Raw genomic sequence first — 18,436 nt, 5'->3', positions numbered from 1 at the left:
TGATGAACTACAGCACTAATTGTGAGGTTGAACTAATCTCCTCGAACATGGTCAGCCAAACCCCTATGGCAATATTACTATTAGCTGCTCTGTGCCACGACACCAATCACTATTCCGTGAACATATCCCTAAGACCTCATGCTTGAGAGGCGTGACTTGTTTGGGGGCCTAGAGACCTGGGTCCCTGCACCATTTGTAGCTTTTATGAGCTAGGTGACTTTGTACTTGATTGCTCTGTGTTTTCCTTTCCTCACTTACAAAATGATCATAATAGCTCACACTTACTGAACTCTTGCTATATGATAAACGCTGTTCTAAGCACTTTACATGAATAGCTCATTTGCTGCTCAAAATGATCCTATGAGGTAGGTACTTTATTATCCCTATTTTATAGATACATTAACCAGGATATAGACAAGTTGGAAATTTATTTTAGGTCATACAACTAGTGAGTCAAGAAGCTAGAGAAAAACATCATAGCTTCTCACAGGATATTTTTTCCCTAATGATTCAATGAGTTAACAAATATTAAATTATTTTGTAAATTGCAAGAAGCTAGGGACTTCTAAGGGGGCTCTGTTATTACTTTTGGGAGTTAGGAACACTTAAATTCCAGGCTGGGGCTCTTTACACTAGTTGTTACTTATCTCAAACTTTCCATTAAACTTTTTCCCCTTCCTACATCTTCTTGGAGAATCCCAATGCTAATGACTTTTGCAGCTCAGTGATGATGGTACAAAGACTACTCATTGCAACATCCTCTATATTGGTGCACAACTTCTAATGGTGAACAACTGAAACAACCCAGGTGTCCTTTAGCAATGGACTATTTAAGTAAATTATGCATCTATATAATGGCAATTATGCACACACATCAAAGCACAAGTGGGAAGATCAAGATATATTGTTAAATGCAAAGGGCAGGGTACAGAACTTTGTGTATAATATGCAACAATTTGTGTGATAAAGAAGTGTGTGGGGGGGGCTGTGGGGGTGCATGTCTGTGTGCATGCAGAGATAGACACAAACCTTGGAAGAGATACACAAAAAAGTGGCACCACAGGTAGCCTCCAGGAAGGGGATCTGATTGGACAGAAATGCAATGGAAACTTTCTACTTGACATTTATTTGGTCCTTTTGAAAGTTATGACATATGAATGTATTAATTATTCAAAATATAAATATAATCTCCCAGTCAAAAAATTAATGTAAATGGATGTCAAAATGAGGGGAAATTATGATTTGGCCAAGACTTAAAATAGAAATTCTAATCTAGGCTGACCGCCCTTATTCCGACGCAGAAGGTCACAAACTCAGGCTTCAATACGATGAACCCAAAGGCACTAATTTCAGTGATTAGGGAGACCTCAAAGCACAATGAGAACACGCTGGTGCCCCATGTCTGTGCAGTGCTCACGGCCCTTCCCTTCAGTCTTCAGAGGAACTGACATGTCAGCCTTAAGAAGAGAGCGGGGCGGTGGTGGGAAGACCTGCACCCTCATGGCATCGAGGGCTTTCACAAGCATATCCACTCGGCAAATATTTAACGAGTGCTAGACATTGGGTTTACCATCAAGAGTAAGTCATCCCTGTCCTCACCGTCACGGGGTTTTAAATCTAGTTAGGGACACAGAAAAACACAGTGTCACACAGACGTCAATGAGGAGTAAAGATATTGAGGCTGAGAGTCTATAAGTGGGACCTGTGCCTGTCACTGGCCTGCCTGTCTCTCCAGGGAGTCCTTCCATGCCCTGCTGTCTCAAAGGGAACTACATTTCCCAGGCTCCCTTGCTTCCCGGCTCCCTGGTAGGACTGGCCAATGAGAGGCCTGACGTTAGTCTCCCCTGGGGAAGAGGAGAGGCTTGGTATCTCCCTCCCTGTCTCCCTGCTCCCACCGCAGCAGGTGCATCTGCTCCATGGCCCCAGCCTTCTTTCTGTGGTGCCAGCCACCTGCCCCCCGCCACCGAGTGGGCCTGGCTCGTGGGCCCCAGCAGTGCCCCCCATCCCAGGCATGGTAGCAGCTTGTCTGTGAAAAAGGGATTTCTCACAACAAGCCAAAATGTTCTCCCTGTAGCTCCATCTCTGGTCCCAGTTCTGCTTCTTGAGACCTCACAACACAAACCTCTGTGGATGCAGAGTCCAGGGTAAGTCAAGTTTGTGAAGAGGTTGTTGAGAGAGGGGAGGCAAGAAAGGAATGATGAGGCCAGACTCAGAGGGCTCTTGGATGTTGAGCAGAACAACATGTTGCATAACCCGTAGACAGAAAGAAATAAAGGGCTGGGTCAGAAATCAGACCTCGACTCCTATGCAGTCCAGTTAAACTGGACTTTGGATGCTAGGATGATAGTCATGATATTCATAGCAATAATGTTGGCATTAGTTGGTGGTTCTCGGGGCTGGCGGCTCATCAGATCCACCAACAGCACAGAAAAAGAGAGACTCTTGGGTCCATCCCTAGAAAATCTCAATCCTGGATGCAGACTCAATGAGAGACCTTTAGAAGAGTCTAGACAGAGCATGGCTTTTACATAAATTATCTCTTTTCGTTCATTTCCTCTTTCACACCTGTAGCCAGCAGCACCTGTGAACTGGACAACTCACAGAGAAGGAGATGGAGGTGTTACGAGGTCGGGGCCACTCGGATGTGGCTAAAACTGCCCAGACAGGGAAGACGCATCAGTCTCCTGTGCATGGCTGTCTACTACCAGAGAGAATCCACTCCTCCACCCCATCGTTCCCCTACGAACACGGCTACTGTGTCTTGGCCCTCATCCCTCTGCAGCCACTGTCCCTTGTCTCAGCTTCCTTTTAGAGTGAAACGCCTTAAAGAATATTGTCGGCTCGCCTCCCCTTCTCTCCTCATGCCACTTTGATTGGATCCTTGCTACCACTCCACGGAGACTGCCTTCGTGAAGAGCATGAGGGACACGCACCCTGACAAACACAGCTGACAACGCTGTCTCCCCCGGGACAGCTTCTCAGCAGCATCTGATATGGTTGACCATACGCTCTTTCTGGAAACACAGTCTTCTTGGCACATCTGGGGTCCCACCCCCCGTTTTCTCCCTGCTGACCTCCCCTTCTCAGTCCCAAGGCTGGTCTGTCCTCTCTCTCTACACTCCCTCCTTGGGTAATTTCACCCAGTCCCGTTACCTTAATTGATGACAATTCCCAACTATATCTCTGGCCTGGACTCATCTCAGCCCAGACTTATATACCCAACTGCCTCCTCAGCATTTCCAGTTGCAGTCCAGCAGACATCTCAAGCCATGCATATTTGAAATGGAACTCCTGAGTTCCCACGGCCGACCCCCCAACAAATACATCCAAACTCCTCTTTCCTCAGTCTCCCCCATCTGAGTGAGTAAAGCCTCCACCTTCCTAGTGGCTTAGACCAAAAATCTGGGAATGATACTTCCCTCTCTTATTCTCCTTCTGACCTACATGCAATCCATCACCGATTCTTACTGATACTGCTTCCAAAATATATCCCAGAGCAAAGCACTTTTCCCATTTTCAGCCCACAGCGCCGCAGTGGTGCAGACCACCGACTTCTCACGCTCTAACAAATGCAGGGGCCCTGGGTAGCTCCAGCTTCCACTCGTGCCCTGCTGTATAACTCATGGTCCACACAATAGCCAGAGTGATCCTTTCCGAGCAAACACTGACATACTTCCCCTTACTTAAAACCTTCTAGTGGCTTCCCACTACAATGAGGATAAACTCCTCACCTGGGCCTACCAAACCTTGCATGAGATGGCCTTTGCCACACCATGCAATACTCGTGTTTTCATGCTCACAAGCCTTCCTGCCATCTCTTGGGAGTGCCAGGCTGCTCCCAAGGGTCATGACCCTTGTCCTGGGCACCCCTCAATTCATTGTACGAGTCTTATCTCACTCAAGTGATTGAAATGCCTCCTCTGACCCTATCTGATGCAGACACTCCCCCCAGCTGCAGGGTCCATCCCCCATAACCCTATCACCCTTTCTATTTTTCTTTGCAGCCTCGACAACACAGGATATTAGCCCACATTTATTTGTGTTTACGTTGGCATGTGCCCTACTAGAGTTATCAGCTCCATGTGCACAGAGATTTTGTCTTGTTGCTGTAGCCCCGGCCACTAAACCCATTCCTGGCACACGCAGGTGCCCCATTAACTCCTTGTTGCATAAACGAAGGAGTAAATTCTAGGAGGCTCATCTTGAGCCAAGTTTCCTCTTTGTTGCCCAGCTCTGGCCTGTTCTGAGTCTTCCTTTAGCTTCTGGGTCTGTGGGTACGACAAAGGCTATTCTCCTGAATCCACCTCCAGTAATGTTCCTGCTTGGACAGCCCAGCCACATGCTAACTGAACAACCCTGGGCAGATTTCTAACATGCTCTGAGCCTTGGTTTCCACACATATAAAATGGATTTCACAGTGTCTATCTTGTAAGGCTCCTGTAAGAATCAGATGACTTATGAATAGTGCTGAGGATGGCACCTAGAACTTATTTGGCACCTCAATAAACTAAAAAAGACATAAAATAAAATCCATGGTGATAGTAACATTCACTGGGTACTTGCTATGTGCCAGGCACTATTTTAAGTGCTTATACTCACTGGACACCCTATGAGTTAGGTAATCTTGCTACCGCATTTCCCACATGAAGGAAACAGATCTAGAACTTGAGTACTTGGTCAAGTTCACATACTATTAAATGGGAGATTTACCATCCCAGTAACCCTGACACTAAGCTATCCACAACGGTGGCTGCCATATTTACTCACGGCCATTTATTCTCTCAACATTCATTCATTCAGCTGACATTCATTCACTCAACACACATTTGAGTGTGGACTGAGTGCTGAACACCATTCTAGGGTCTGGCATGTAGCTGTGAACACGCCCAAGTCCCTGCTCTATTCTTTTCAATAAACAAGTAAATATAAAACATATGTAGCATGTCAGATGGTGACAAGTGCTGTAGAGAAAACTAATGCAGGGAAGGGGAAGACGTTTGCACAGGGAGACATCTGGGAAGGTGACATTAAGCACAGACTTGAAGAAGGAATGTAGATGAGCCATATGGATATCAGGGAGCAGCAATCTTAGCAGGGAGGTAGAAAGAGTCAGGCGTGGGCTATTTTCAGGTACGCCAGTGAGGCCAGAGGGGCTGGAGGCAGGGGAGGGTAGGAGAGCAAGTAGTGGAATGAAGGCAGAGAGACGGGCAGGGGAGCTCCTGAGGGTCTTGTACGAGCCACCATGACAACCTGGGTTCCCACCTGGAAAGAGATGGGCAGCCACTGGAAGATTCTAAGGAGAGGGATGGGATGGCCCTGACATCTCATATTAACAAGACCATGCAGTCTTCTATGTTGACCATGGGCTGTAGAAGTAAGAGTGGAAACAGGGAGACCTGCTGGGAAGATCTGGCAAGGGATCATGCAAGTGCTGATGATGATTAGGACCAGGATGGTAGCAGTGGAGGCAGTGAGACGTGGTCAGATCCTGGTGTGTTCTGAGGACAGCTGATGTGTTTTACAGATGGACTGGACAGAGGTGGAGAGAAAGAGGAAACAAGGATGCCACCAAGTGCTTTGGCCTGAGCTCCTGCACTGGATGCGATGGTGTATTTTGTGCTATGCAGAGAATGTGAAAATCACATTCTGGTCTGACTTGAAATATTTGCAAACAGGGCTGCACACCCTCTAAGCAAGTTCATCATATTAATATATTCCTTCCCAGAATAACCCTCAGCCTGACAGTGTCCCAGCGAGGATGGAAACCTTACTTGCAAACAATTTGCAAAGTTGACTCACTGGGGTTCAGACATGGGGATTTTAATGATTTTTTTCCCATTCTTCCCGGGCGAGGAACATGGCAACAGAAACAAGGGAGACCAGGGCCATGCCATTTCTGAGCACAGAGCTTCAGCAACCCCTGACAACCCCACCTGGGACACCTGACTCATTGTCCTGAGCTTTCCGTAGTGCAGAATCTTCCTGTGCAGCTCAGAAGATCATCAGCTCCCAGCAGAAGGGGTCAAATACGAGGAGGAGTGACAAGGTGATGAAGAGAATGGAGAGCAGGTTACCTGACAAATGGCCGAAGGGACTCAGCACACTGAGCCTGGACAAGAGGACGCTCAGGGAAAATGCGAGAGCTTCCATTATGTCATGCTTTAGCTCAATGCACAGGACCAAGTGGTAGAAGACACAGGGAGTGTTTCAGTTTAGATTTAGAAAGTACTTTTGTAAAGGCCTAGTGGAATGGGGAACCTCTGGAGATACGGCTGCCACCACCCACCCTTCCAACAATTCTTTAGCCTAGCTCGACCTATACAGCAAGACCTTACCTTGTTTCCCCCAATCCTCACACCTTCCTCATGTCCGCCCATTCCCGCTTACCTAGCCTGAATTCCATGATCCATCATTTTAAACAGCCATACACCCTCAACTCCTTGACCCCCTCACCCGCTTGCCTTCATTACATGTGTTTGGCAGACCCCAACCCTGGTGAGATCTTGACCTCCCTCACCCACGCACCACAGAGCTCAGCTTGGTTGGAGAAAAAACCCACAACTATGTTGACCGGTGTCACATGAAATTCATGAGCACCGACCTCAAGGGGGCTTTCGGGACCCTTAGCAGTCATTCTGTGGTTCCCTGGTTTGTTCAGTCTCCTGCTCTCCTACAGGACTATTCTGCACATCTTCTCTCTCTCCAAATCCCCTCTTCTCCTCCTCAGCTGATGACCCTGCTTTCTACGCCACTGAGAAAGCAGAAGCAATCCAGAGAGGATGTTACATGTTCCCTCCACATGGACTGACCTCCCTGCCTCTGTGCGTACCTGCTGTCTCCCCTCGTGTTCCTATGGATGTACTGTTCCTGCTCCCATCTGAGGCCGATCCCTCCAATTACTGACCAGTTCCCCTGCCCCTCTCACCTGCACAAGAACTGCATCAGCAAGTTTCATCTCTTGCTCCCGACCACCAATTATTCCCCCTCTGCTGGAACATCTCATCAACACACGGCTGGTAGCTCCCATCCTTAAAGGAAACTACACTCCTCTAGACTTGTTGTCTTAAGTGATTCTTCTCTCTTCAACCCACTCCAGTGGTGGTCTCCCCCATCGTGCCTTTGGCACAGCTCCTGTCAGGTAACCAGAGCTCCTTCACGTTGCTAAATCCACCAACCAGAGCTCAGGCCTTGTCTTCATTGCTAAACACAGGTGATCACCACTTCCCTCACGTGTGCTCCAGCCCTCACTCAGCAGCGGGTCTGCTCCTCCCTCACTGGCTGATCCTTATCATCTTCCCAACCCTCTCAATGTTGGGGGGGGTCCTGGTCTCAGCCCTGGAGCCCATTCCTTTGGCCTCTATACACCTCCTAGGTGATCTTACTTGCTGGCTTTAATGTCACCTATGTACTGACAATATCCAGACTGACACCCGAGCTCTGCGCTCCTCTGAGTGCTAGATCCATATATCCAACTGCTTGTGGCACGTCTTCACGAGGGGGTCTAACAGGCAATTCATGGTGAATATACCTAAAACTGAGTTCCTAATATTGCTCCTCCTTCCCCCAAAAAAACCCCATTCCTCCCATGGGCTTCCCTACCTCAAAACAAAATAAAAACAAAAACAAACAAAAACAACAACAACAACAACACACCCACAATCCTTGCAGATACTCAGGTCCAAAATGTTAGCATTATTTTTTATTTCTCTCCCTCATTCCCCACATATCATACATCAGTAAGGCCTGTTTTCTCTACTTCCAAAATATGTCACAAACGCATAAAATTCTCACTGCCTCTCACTGTGTCTTGTTACAAACCTGGTGCAAACCAAATCACCTCACCTGGATGACTGCAAGATGCTCCTAACCAGACTCCCCAGATGCACTGATAACAGCAAGACTTTCAAATTAAGTCAGGCCGACTCTTAAAACACTCCAGTAACTTCCCATCTTACTCAGAGTAAAAAATGCCCCACAAGGCCCTCTGGATCCAATCTCAGTGACCCCTTCAGCTTCATTTTCTACTCATTGACTTGGCCCCAGCCACACTGACATCCTGTCTTCTCTCCTAAGAAGCTGAGCCTGTTCACCCCCCAGGATCTTTGCACTTGCTGCTCCCTCTGCTGGGAGAGCTGTGACCCCAGGGACTTTATTCCCTTTGTTCACCCATGAGTGCTTGGCACATAGCAAGGGCTCGATAAATATTTGTTGGGAAAATAAATGCATGAGTGAATGAAAGTATGCAAGCAGGGGAAAAGTGGCCATCTTGGGAAGTTATAGTAGAAAAACCCTCAAGCATCAAGCAGCCCTCCATCCGTCCTTCCATCTATCCAACAAATGTCTATTGCTTGTCTAGGGTGTACAAGCTTCGGCGCCATGTGGGCTCATATACACTCATGGTTCCTGCATCAAGGAGTTCCCCTTGCAGGGAAAAGACAGAAATGTAATTGTAATTAAGTGGTAACAGCACAAAATGCTAAATGATGTGACAGAGGGAAAGAGAAAGTCCTATGTGAGCCCAGAGGAGGCCAGTTATTTGGTTCTAACAGATGAGTGGTGGGCAGTGTGCGGCAGGAGTGACTATTTGTTGACTTTTAACTGTCACCTCCAGCCCGTGCGTCTGTAATGCCAAACGGGTCATGTCCATAATCAGACAAACAGATGGTGCAGAAACAACGTGTACCAAAGTTACTGCGCGTCTGGGGCCGGCTGACTCTCTGTTTCAGACTTTGGAATGCTGCCTTCCTGAAGTCCACTTCCACCACGCCCAGTCTTTCTCCTTATCGTCTGCCTTGAACCCCAGGACAGCTTCCTTCTCGGATAGAGGTAGGAGGATAATGTGGCCCCAGATGGGACAGCTCCTGGGTGCGATTCATGCTCCAGACCCCTGTAGGCCAGCCAGGGCCAGACTGGACCTGAGAGCACAGCCTGGCTTGGCTCTCTTCCCCTTTTCTCTCTTCTGCTTCCATCAGCTTCAAGGGAACTCCTGAAGAGCCCTTCCTCAACAAAACACATGCATCCCAAGCCCCCTTGCAGGCTGCTTCTGGGGAACTTGCTTTCCGAAGACAATTCCAGCCTGAAAGAGGAGATGGTCAGCAACCACTGAATGTGTTCTCTTATGGACTGAATTGTGTGCCAATTCCTCTCTTGAAACCCTAACCCCCAACATGACTGTATTTGGAAATTGGGCATTCAAGGAAATAATTATGGTTAAATGAGGTCCTAAGGGTGGGGCCCTAATCCAATGGGACTGTTGTCCTCGTAAGAAGAACAGACAGCAGGCATGCTCTTGCATAGGGAAAAAGACCGTGTGAGAAGAGAGCAACCTGCAAGCCAAAGAGAATGGACTCAGGAGCAACCAACCACGCTGACATCTTGATCTTGGGCTTGCAGCCTCCCCAACTGTGAGAGAAGAAATTTCTGTTGTTCAAGCCTAGTACGTGCTTGCCATGTACATTGCAGGCTCCCTCCGTAGGTACCTCGAGAGCTAATGTTCATTCCCACATCTATAAAGTAAAGACACATTTAAAAATACTGAAGTAGGAAAAGAGGAGAAAAATAACACTTTTGAGAACCTGCTATTTGCCTAGCATGATGTATAGGAGGCTGGTTATTACTTCTTGTTCAATACCCATCATCCTTCTTCTGATAGGAGTGCCCTGGATTTCCGCCAAGAAACATTCCTGCCCTCACTCTGTGTGGGGGCTCGAGGTGGTCACATCCCCACCCCACTGTGGCTGTAGGAAGGGGCACATGATACAGTAATTTTAACTTAAATTTAGAATGTTATTTGCCAGGATTTCTCAACCTGGGAACTATTAATATTTGGGGCCAGAAAATTCTTTGTGGTGGGGGCTGTCCTGTGCACTGCAGGATGTTTAGCAGCCTCCTTGGCCTCTACTGGATGCTGGTAGCATCCTCTAGCTGTGACAACCAGGAACGCCTCCAGATATTGTCCCCTGCTGGGGCAAAACTGCCCCTGGTTGAGAAGCTCCAAGGGTATGCAACCTCACCCAAGTAAATGAGATTCAGGCCTGGGACTTTACTAGAACTACTGTTAGGAGAAGTCTGTGCTGGGGATACTGAGCAGGAACAGTGTCACCCTGAGCTGCTGGGGCCATCTTGCCCTCACCAGGGAGAGAGCCCCTGTGCCCGAAGCCAACACAGAGTTAAGGCAGAGCTGAGAGACAGAGAAAACAGACAGGTGAAGTCAGCTGAGTTATAGTCCAGTTACGTGAGCCAGTTAGTTCTGTCTGGGCCCGAGCCAGTTTGGTTTGGGTTCCTGTCACAGGTGTGAGGGACATGACACATTCTGTAAATAGTATCTTCTGCCACCCCCACAGCCGCTCCCTTAGGTGGGCTTGCTTACCAGAGCTTTACAGATTTAAAACTGCCTCTTCTTGTATCTCTACTCCCCATCCCCCCATCTACAGTGCTTCCGGTCGCCATGATGACGCCGTGATGATGTGCAGAGTGAATTGTTCATGGCTACGCAGTGGGCTCGGGCTCCGCTGCTTGCCGCTGAGGCCCAAGTGCCAGTCACAATGCCTGGCTCCCAGTCGGTGTTCAAAAGTATCTGCCACATGGGCGAAAGTGGTTATGCAGCTTGCTCAAGAGTATGCCTGAGGATCCGATTTCAAAGCCCGAGTGCGTTTCTCCTCTGGTTATTTGCGCTGCTCTGCTCTGCTCTGCTCTAGAGGGAAAAACTAGATCCAATGCTAAGTGTAAGGAGGCCAACTTCAGTGCGACTAGAAGAACATATTCACAACCGGCTCTGTGAATGATGGGCTGATGCACCTCAGAAAGAGCTCATGAAGATGGGGACAAAGATGACAATGACACTAACCACCATAAGGTGGGCATCGACACCATGTCAGCCACTGAGATGTGCACTTTATATCCACTGTCTCATTTCATTTTCACATGACAACCCTCAGATGGGCCATTGCTTTATCTTCATTTTGCCACTAACCAAGCCAAGCTTGGAGAACTTGAGTAACTCATACGTGGCCCCCTGTGCTGTAAGTGTCAAGGATCCTCTACCCAGCATCCATGCACATTGTCACCATCCTGTCTCATGAGGGAAGAAGGGCTCTGTCACTAGAACCACGTAAGCAGGGGACTGATGACTCCAAAAGAGGGGAGGATTCAAGCAGAATTCTCCAAGCCAGAGACTCCAGGAGACAAGGAACTTGCACCCCAGATAATGGGGGTGACTCATCTCCACAGACCATTCCTGGCCCCTCATGTTCCCCTGTCCTCACCCCTCTCCCAAATCACAGACGAGTTCAACATGTTCTAACAAGGATCAGGCCCACCTGACTCTGAGGACCCCAGCTCCACCCAAATTTCCCCTCACCAGTCACATGTTTGAGCCCCTTCTGTCGGACCCCATCCTAACCTTGCACATTAAGCCCAGTCTCTTCTTTTTCCCCAGCAGCCCCCTTGGGAGACAAACAATGAGGCATCAAGAAGCAGTTTCAATAAATACCATGTGATAGGAAAATCACAGGCTCTGGTCAAAGAGGCCAGATCTGAATCTCAGCTCAACCTCATTCTTTGTCACCTTGGGCAAGTTGCTAGGCCTCTCTCGGGGCCTCAGATTCATCGCCTGTACAACAGGGACAATAATACAGAGTTGCAGAAGTAAAGGAGGTATGGAATGCCAAGCACTGGTATGTAGCAGGGAGTGAATAAATGGTAGCAGACTTCTTTGGGTTTTGCTCCTTTTCCTCCCAACAGAGTTACTATTCAAGCCGAGACTTCATCTCAGTTCAACTTTTATTCCTGAAATGATGAAAAAAGGAACAGCCAGCTACCCGGGGCATAAGGACCAACACCTTTTGATAGAATCTCTCTCCAGCCTAGAACTCCTCCTTCACTTAGAAAATCACTTTCTTTGAAACATATTGTCGCTTTCCCATTCCTTCCGGGGTTTTTTTGCACCATGCTGTTTAGAGTTGCAAAGCCACTTTCGTTGCCTTCATTTTACATCCGGGAAAAGTGTCAGATGAGAGGTGAGGGGGCAAAGTCCCACATCACACACCTGGCAAGCTAGGTGTCAGGACTTGCTGGGCCACAGCATCCTGACACCGACTACTGTGGCTGTCCCTGTACCATCCGCTTGGGTTCAGAGCCTCCTTAGGGGGCAGCCTGGGGCTATAAGTGCCATGGCCAGATATAAGGCAGGTGTATGTGACAGGCCATAAATCCGGGGACCAGGGGTGACTATATCTAACTAGAATAGACCAGAGGACTGGGGTCAGAAACTGGCTTGGGCCAGGGGTTTAGCAATCTGGGGGCCAACTAGTCACTTCCCTGTGGTCAAACAGTCACGGATTTTATAGTACGATTGCCAGCAGACCCCTACTCACGATCTGCTCGGCATAGTGGAAAGGGCACCGTGCTGTGGAGCTGGGTCCAACCTGAGCTTAGGCACCGTTTAAGCTTTCAACTCCATCCCCCATCCAAGACCCCAGGGAGTAGAGAAAATGAAAGAAGACCGTGTGTGTGCGTACCTGGAACGTTAGGGGACCTCAGGAAATGGCAGCCCTCACTCCACTATGCAATAGCTGTACTTCTCTGGGGTGCAGAGTTCCCATGTGTTACCTACCACCTAGAAGTGGCCTTAGGGTCAAGGAAGATGTCATGAATGCTGCAGAGACTCTATTTTTCCCCTAACACCTCAATATCCCCCAGGAAGTTACAAGTGAAGAAACAGAGAAAAATGTATGGGCAAATGTACTGATAATCAATCTGATCTCAGAGAAGTCTTCAGGACAGAAATAAGTGAGAAATGAAGCTCAGGAGGTAAAGTGGCTCTGACTGCAGAGGACCTGGATGGGAAATTTCAATGTGAAGTGTTTGACACTCACTGCAGCTGTATTTGTAAAACAAAAGTTCTGAAACAACCCCAATGTCTATCCATGGGAGACTGGTTTAGTAAGTTATCATTCAGTCATATAATGAAACGTCGTCCTATGAGGACTTATCTGGAACACTCGCTAAGAGACTGTGCTGACTTCTCCATCTGCTCCTGCAGCCGGATCCATCTCCTCCCTCCCTGTCCTGCTCTGAGCGCTGGGAGCTGGTCCTCCTGGACTGTACCAGCAAGCCTGCTGGTGTTTCTGGTTTCTACTTGGGTTTGGCCAATGAGTGGCACTGGCAGCAGGTTGGACGGTGGGAGGAGAAAGAAGCCAGGCTATTTCTCCCCTACTTCCTCCCTGTTTGGACAATAGGTGCTGACATATCTCAGTCCACATAGCCCTCCACAACTTCAGGTCCTGCTTGTCAGCCCATTGTCCATGGTCTTCATTTCCTCCCTGACCTCGCGTGCCTTATCTCCTCCCCTTGCTCTTCTGGTACTAAAACATCCCCAGCTGGAATGTCTAAATGGAATTCGTTTGCCTTCTGGGATCCTGACTATGATACCAACATATTGTGAACATCACAGAGAGGATCCCCAAGCAGAGACAACCCCCACTAACCTCCCAAGAACTTTTCCGATCAGCTTCACCATTAAAGTCCCCACGAGTCCACCGATGGCAAATATGGACACTGTCACAGACCAGAGCAGAGTCAGAGTATCTGGGTCTATTGGATGCCCGTGTCTTCTTTCCCATGATTCATTGTAGAAGGACTTGATGTACTGAAAACAAACAACAAACCATGTTATTCCAACCCGCTGCTTGAAACTAGCCAGTAGGTAAACAAAAACAGCTTTTATAGGGCATTTTCTGCACACTAGGCATTTTGCTAAGTTCTACTTGAGCTTTATTTCATTGAACCCTTCTATCAAATTTTGTGGATGGGCCCTAGTTTTGCTTCATTTTGCAGATAGGGAAACTGAAGCTCAGAGAGACAAAGTGACTTGCTCACTAAGTGGCAAACCTGGAAGTCAAACTCAGATCTGACCCCAAACCTAGGGTAACTATTTATGCCCAGGCTTCTCCACCTCTGGTGCACAGCAGACCCAACTGGGAAATGTGTTAAAAATGCACATGCCCAATATAACAGAAAGTCTTTCCCACCTTGAGATAGACAAAGATACACCATAAAACAAAAACAAAATGCTCATTTGGGTTTCATCAACACTAAAGTGTTCTATTTTTCAAAAGACACCTTGAAAAATGAACAGACAAGCCACAGACTGAGATAACACATTTGCAACACATATACTATAAGGGAGTTATATCCACAATACACAAAGAACTCTAACAAATCAATAAGACAAACAACCCAATTAAATGAGCAAAGGACTTGAACAGACTCCAAAGAAAATTCAAATGACCAGTAAGTTAATGACATGATGCTCAATGTCATTAGTCAACAAGCAAATGCAAATTAAAACCATAACAAGATACCATTTTGCATTGTCTAGAGCCCCATTGTTGTCAGTTCTGATTTGGTGGCTTTGGGATGGTGACTGCGTGATTCTGATGGGCACCAAGGACTGAGGTCATGGCACTAAGCTCCTCAAGGGAGTTCCATCCCCAAGATGCTCATAGTTATCCACTGATACTGAACATGGGCCCACAAACATTTCCAGAGCTAGCATATGACACTGCGGAATAAGCATAGGTTCTGAATGCACAGACCTGAGCCTGAATTCCAACACAATAACAATGTGCTAATGATTTAAACCAGCTGGACCTTTGCTTCCTTATCTGTAAAATGGAATGATGACACTGATGTCTCAGGGCTGTTGTGAGGGTCACGCTCGAGTTTGGAGCAGTGCCCAGTGCTTGGGTGAAGCTCACACAATCCCCAGGAGGATAAAAACTAACAGGTATGGCAAGACCAAGTAGTGATCAGCAGTGTACCCTCATGCACTGTGTTTAATTTGTACAACCATCTTGGAAAACAGTTTGGCATCATCTAGTAAAGTTGAAGATGCCCCAAACCTACAGCCCAGCAAATCCATTTCTAGAAAATTCCTCTAAAAAACTTTTTTCTACCTGCCCTAGGACATATTTACCCAAAATTCCATGTAGTATTGCTTACAACAGCCCTAAATGGGAAACAACCCAGATGCCCACCCACAATAGAATAGATAAATAAATTGTGGAATAGTCATCATATGAAACACTAGAATCACAAACATGAATGAATTACAGCAATGTGCAAACACACTTATAAAATCTCACACACAAAATAGCATTGAACAAAATAAGCCAGAAACAAAAGAATACATATAGTATGATGCCATATATAAATTCAAAAATATGCAAATATAAATGTTTTGGGGGAATTACAAATAGATTGTAAAACTACAAAGGAAAACAAAGAATTATTGCAAATATCAGGTCAGTGGTCACTTCTGGGAGGGGTGGAAGACAGATCTGGGTGGGGCACCTGACAGGATCCTCTATTCTTAATCTTCTTATTCTTAGCTGGGTGCTAGATTTATAATCATTCTTTCAACTCTGTGTGTGTGTTTGTGTATGCAATGCATATGTATATATCTTATATATTCTTTTTAAGTATAATACATTCCACCAATCTAAAACTTTTTTTTTTTTAATGGTGGGAAAGTATTCCAGGCAGAGGGAAAAGCATGTGCCATGATGGCATGGCAGAAGAAAGCTTACAGTGCCCACATAATTGAAAGCAGGCTGGCGTGGAGGGTGGTGTAATGCGACAAGGAAGGGAAGAAGGGGCTGCATGGATTGGAGGGGCAGGAAAGGGAGGTCACATGGGGCCTTGGAAGTCATGGTAATGAATTTGCCTGTTACTTGGACTTTTTGGGGGGAGGGGATGGAGGGGGAAACTACTGGAGGGTTTTAAGCAAGGGGGCACATGGTGTGGTTTACATTTTTAGAAGACTGCTCTGTCTTCAGAGTGGCAAGTGAACTGGAAGGAAGCTTAGCAAGGAAGCTCGCACCATGTTGGAAGGCACAACAACGGTCCAAAGATCTCGGTGGCCTGGACTAAGTAGCGAGAAGGGGATGGATCCAAGATATGTTTCAAGAGTAGGTTGGACAAGATCAACTGGGTGACTGGCTCCAAATCTGGGGAGGGAGGGTGTTAGAGATGGCTAAGAGAAGACTGCCAGGTTTCTGGCCTAAGCAAATGGGCTGATGGCAGGAGATGCAGGGAGGAGGGGTAGCATCCTCTCCCTGTGAGATATCTGTTCTCTTCCCATTCTCTCTCATTCTTTGGCTCCATAACTAGCTGGTTCGCAGCATGGAGTGAGGCCAGAATATATTATCAACGACTACAGCTAGTCTGAAAGATGATGAAGTTTCCACACCTGAATGCACACGACACTCATCATCCACTGATTGATGCAACAAGCATGACCTGAGGACTGGGACCTGAGCTGGACATAGAGACAAACCAAACGTGGCCGCCCAGACCTCAGAGATCATCCAGCCCACAGGAGGGGATAATGCATTTTACCACTTAGGGATGCTTTTGGCTGCACATAACAAGATATCTAAACTCAAAACAGCTAAGCAACAAGGACCCTTATTAGCTTACACAAGTGCAAACTCACAGGCGTGCTGAGCTTCAAAACTGTTGATCTGGTGGCTCAGTACCACGGCCGAGAATCCAGGTGCTTCCCTTGGCCTCACTCTGCTCTCCACAATTTTGACCTCGTCCAAAGCCTGCATCCACCCACAAATACAGGATGACTTCTAGAACCCCTTTTGGCCACATGCTTTCCCATTCAGGTGCTGGAGAGAGTAATCCTGGCCTCCCAAGAGCCTCTTGATGCTAAGATCTTTCCAGAAGCCTGCAGCAATCCTCTTTACATCCTACTGGCCCTGGTTGGGGCATAGGTCCCTCACTAAGCCAATCATCAAAGAATGGGATAGGAAATGTCACCTGGACCTCTGGCCCTGAATTCCATTTCTTTATCTTCTCTTCACCTTACTAAATGTGCCACCATTCTCTAACTGTTCAGTCAGAACATGTGAATTCATCCTTAATGCTTGCCTTTGATCCATACCCCTCAACTAAGCCACCCTGACTTATCCCTGTATTATCGGTTGAATTATGACCCCCACCCCCAAATTCACATGCTGAAGTCTTAACTCCCAGTATCTCAAAATGTGACCTTACTTGGGAATAGGGTCGTTGCAGATATAATGAATTAAGATGAGGTCATATTGGAGTAGGGTAGGCTCCGACCCCAATCTGCTTGGTGTCCTTATAAAAAAGGGGAAACTTGGACACAGGGCATTTTTATGGGCTGAACTGTGTCCCCCCTCAAAATTCATAGGCTGAATCCAATCCACAATGCCTCAGAATGTGAGGTATTTGGAGACGGGGTTTGACAGAGGTAACCAAGTTAAAATGAGGTAATGAGGTCATTAGGGTGGACCTGGTCCAAAATGACTAGCATCCTTATAGAAAGGGGGGACGTGGACACAGAGGCATGCCTAAAGGGAAGACGATGTGAAGAGGCACAGGGTGGAGACGGCCACCTGCAAGCCAAGGAGGGGGCCCTAGAACAGACCCGTCCCTCACAGGCCCTGGAGGGAACTGACCCTGCCAGCACCCTGATCTCACACCTCTCGTCTCCAGGGCTGGGAGAGAATAAACTCCTGTTGTTACCTTGTTTGGGCAGTCCCAGCAGACTGACACACTGCCTTATCTCCAAAACACTTGTCACCATTTAGACCACCCAAGCAGGTCCGGGCCCCCACCCCGCTCGCGGGGCCACCATAGCCGCTGCCCGCTCAGCTCACCAAGGAGCCGCGTGCTGGCAGTGGCTGGACATCAGTGCGGACCCTTAGTGTCCGTGTACTCTGTGGCCGCCTGTCACCCTTCGACTGCCCGGCGTCAGGAGCCCCTTCCCATCTGGGGGAGCTTCCCGCCCCACAGTCCTCGCAGGACACACAATCCATTCCTCACCACGCAAGTCGACGGCGCCGACGCCGGTTCTTCGGGCATCCCCTGCAGCTGGCCAGCGCCGTGCGGCGGGCGGGGCTGGCACTCCTACAACCGAGGGAGCGCCTGGGGACTGGGTCTGCGGCCCGCTGCGTCGGGGGGACCACCGTGTACTGTGCCAGCCGAGCACTAGCCGGCAATGGCAGCTCCTGGGCGTGAGGTGGGGTGTCACCCAGGCTGCAGAGCTTCTGGGCCCGGCTCACTAGCCCTGCCAACAATCCTGCGAGCTGCTGCCTATTTTGTCAACAACTCTTTTAGCTTCAATCAGACAAAATTGCTGTTGTTGTTTCCAACTGCTGAAATTCTACCCAAACACGGAAATTATCCTATTTCAGCCTCACGGCAACCTCGGTGGCAGAAAGCCTCATTGACAGATGAGGGAGCTGAGAGTTGCCAGCTTGCCCACAGTCACGGTCACGTGGCTGACAGGTGGAGGAGGGGAGAGTTGTGTGAGGTCGGCCTCACATCTGCGCACTCAAGGACAACTCCACTATCCGGGCTTCTAACTTCACAGTCAAGGTGGCGATGTTAAGCAGCC

The 18,436-nt window shown here is 48.0% G+C and overlaps 1 protein-coding gene across 4 annotated transcripts in view; it reads right to left on the bottom strand.

Annotated features, from left to right (window-relative positions):
• SLC2A9 (solute carrier family 2 member 9) overlaps nt 1–18,436 on the bottom strand; it is a 263,570-nt gene that overhangs the window by 172,663 nt on the left and 72,471 nt on the right. For all 4 annotated transcript variants that reach the window (XR_015767801.1, XM_028089207.2, XM_028089200.2 and 1 more), the window contains one exon: nt 13,488–13,648. Coding sequence is in view for 3 of the 4 variants with exons in the window: in XM_028089207.2 (XP_027945008.1) it covers nt 13,488–13,648 (161 nt within the window). In the remaining variant the exon portion in view is untranslated. The remainder of the gene's footprint in view (nt 1–13,487; nt 13,649–18,436) is intronic.

This window comes from Eumetopias jubatus, unplaced genomic scaffold (genome assembly GCF_037043125.1).
Source record: "Eumetopias jubatus isolate StellerSeaLion01/CBP00866 unplaced genomic scaffold, mEumJub1_p1.0 scaffold_2, whole genome shotgun sequence".
In the NCBI taxonomy this organism is placed as follows: Eukaryota; Metazoa; Chordata; class Mammalia; order Carnivora; family Otariidae; genus Eumetopias; species Eumetopias jubatus.
The sequence above is the reverse complement of the archived record's forward strand: the minus strand, read 5'-3'. Positions and strand labels throughout refer to the sequence as shown.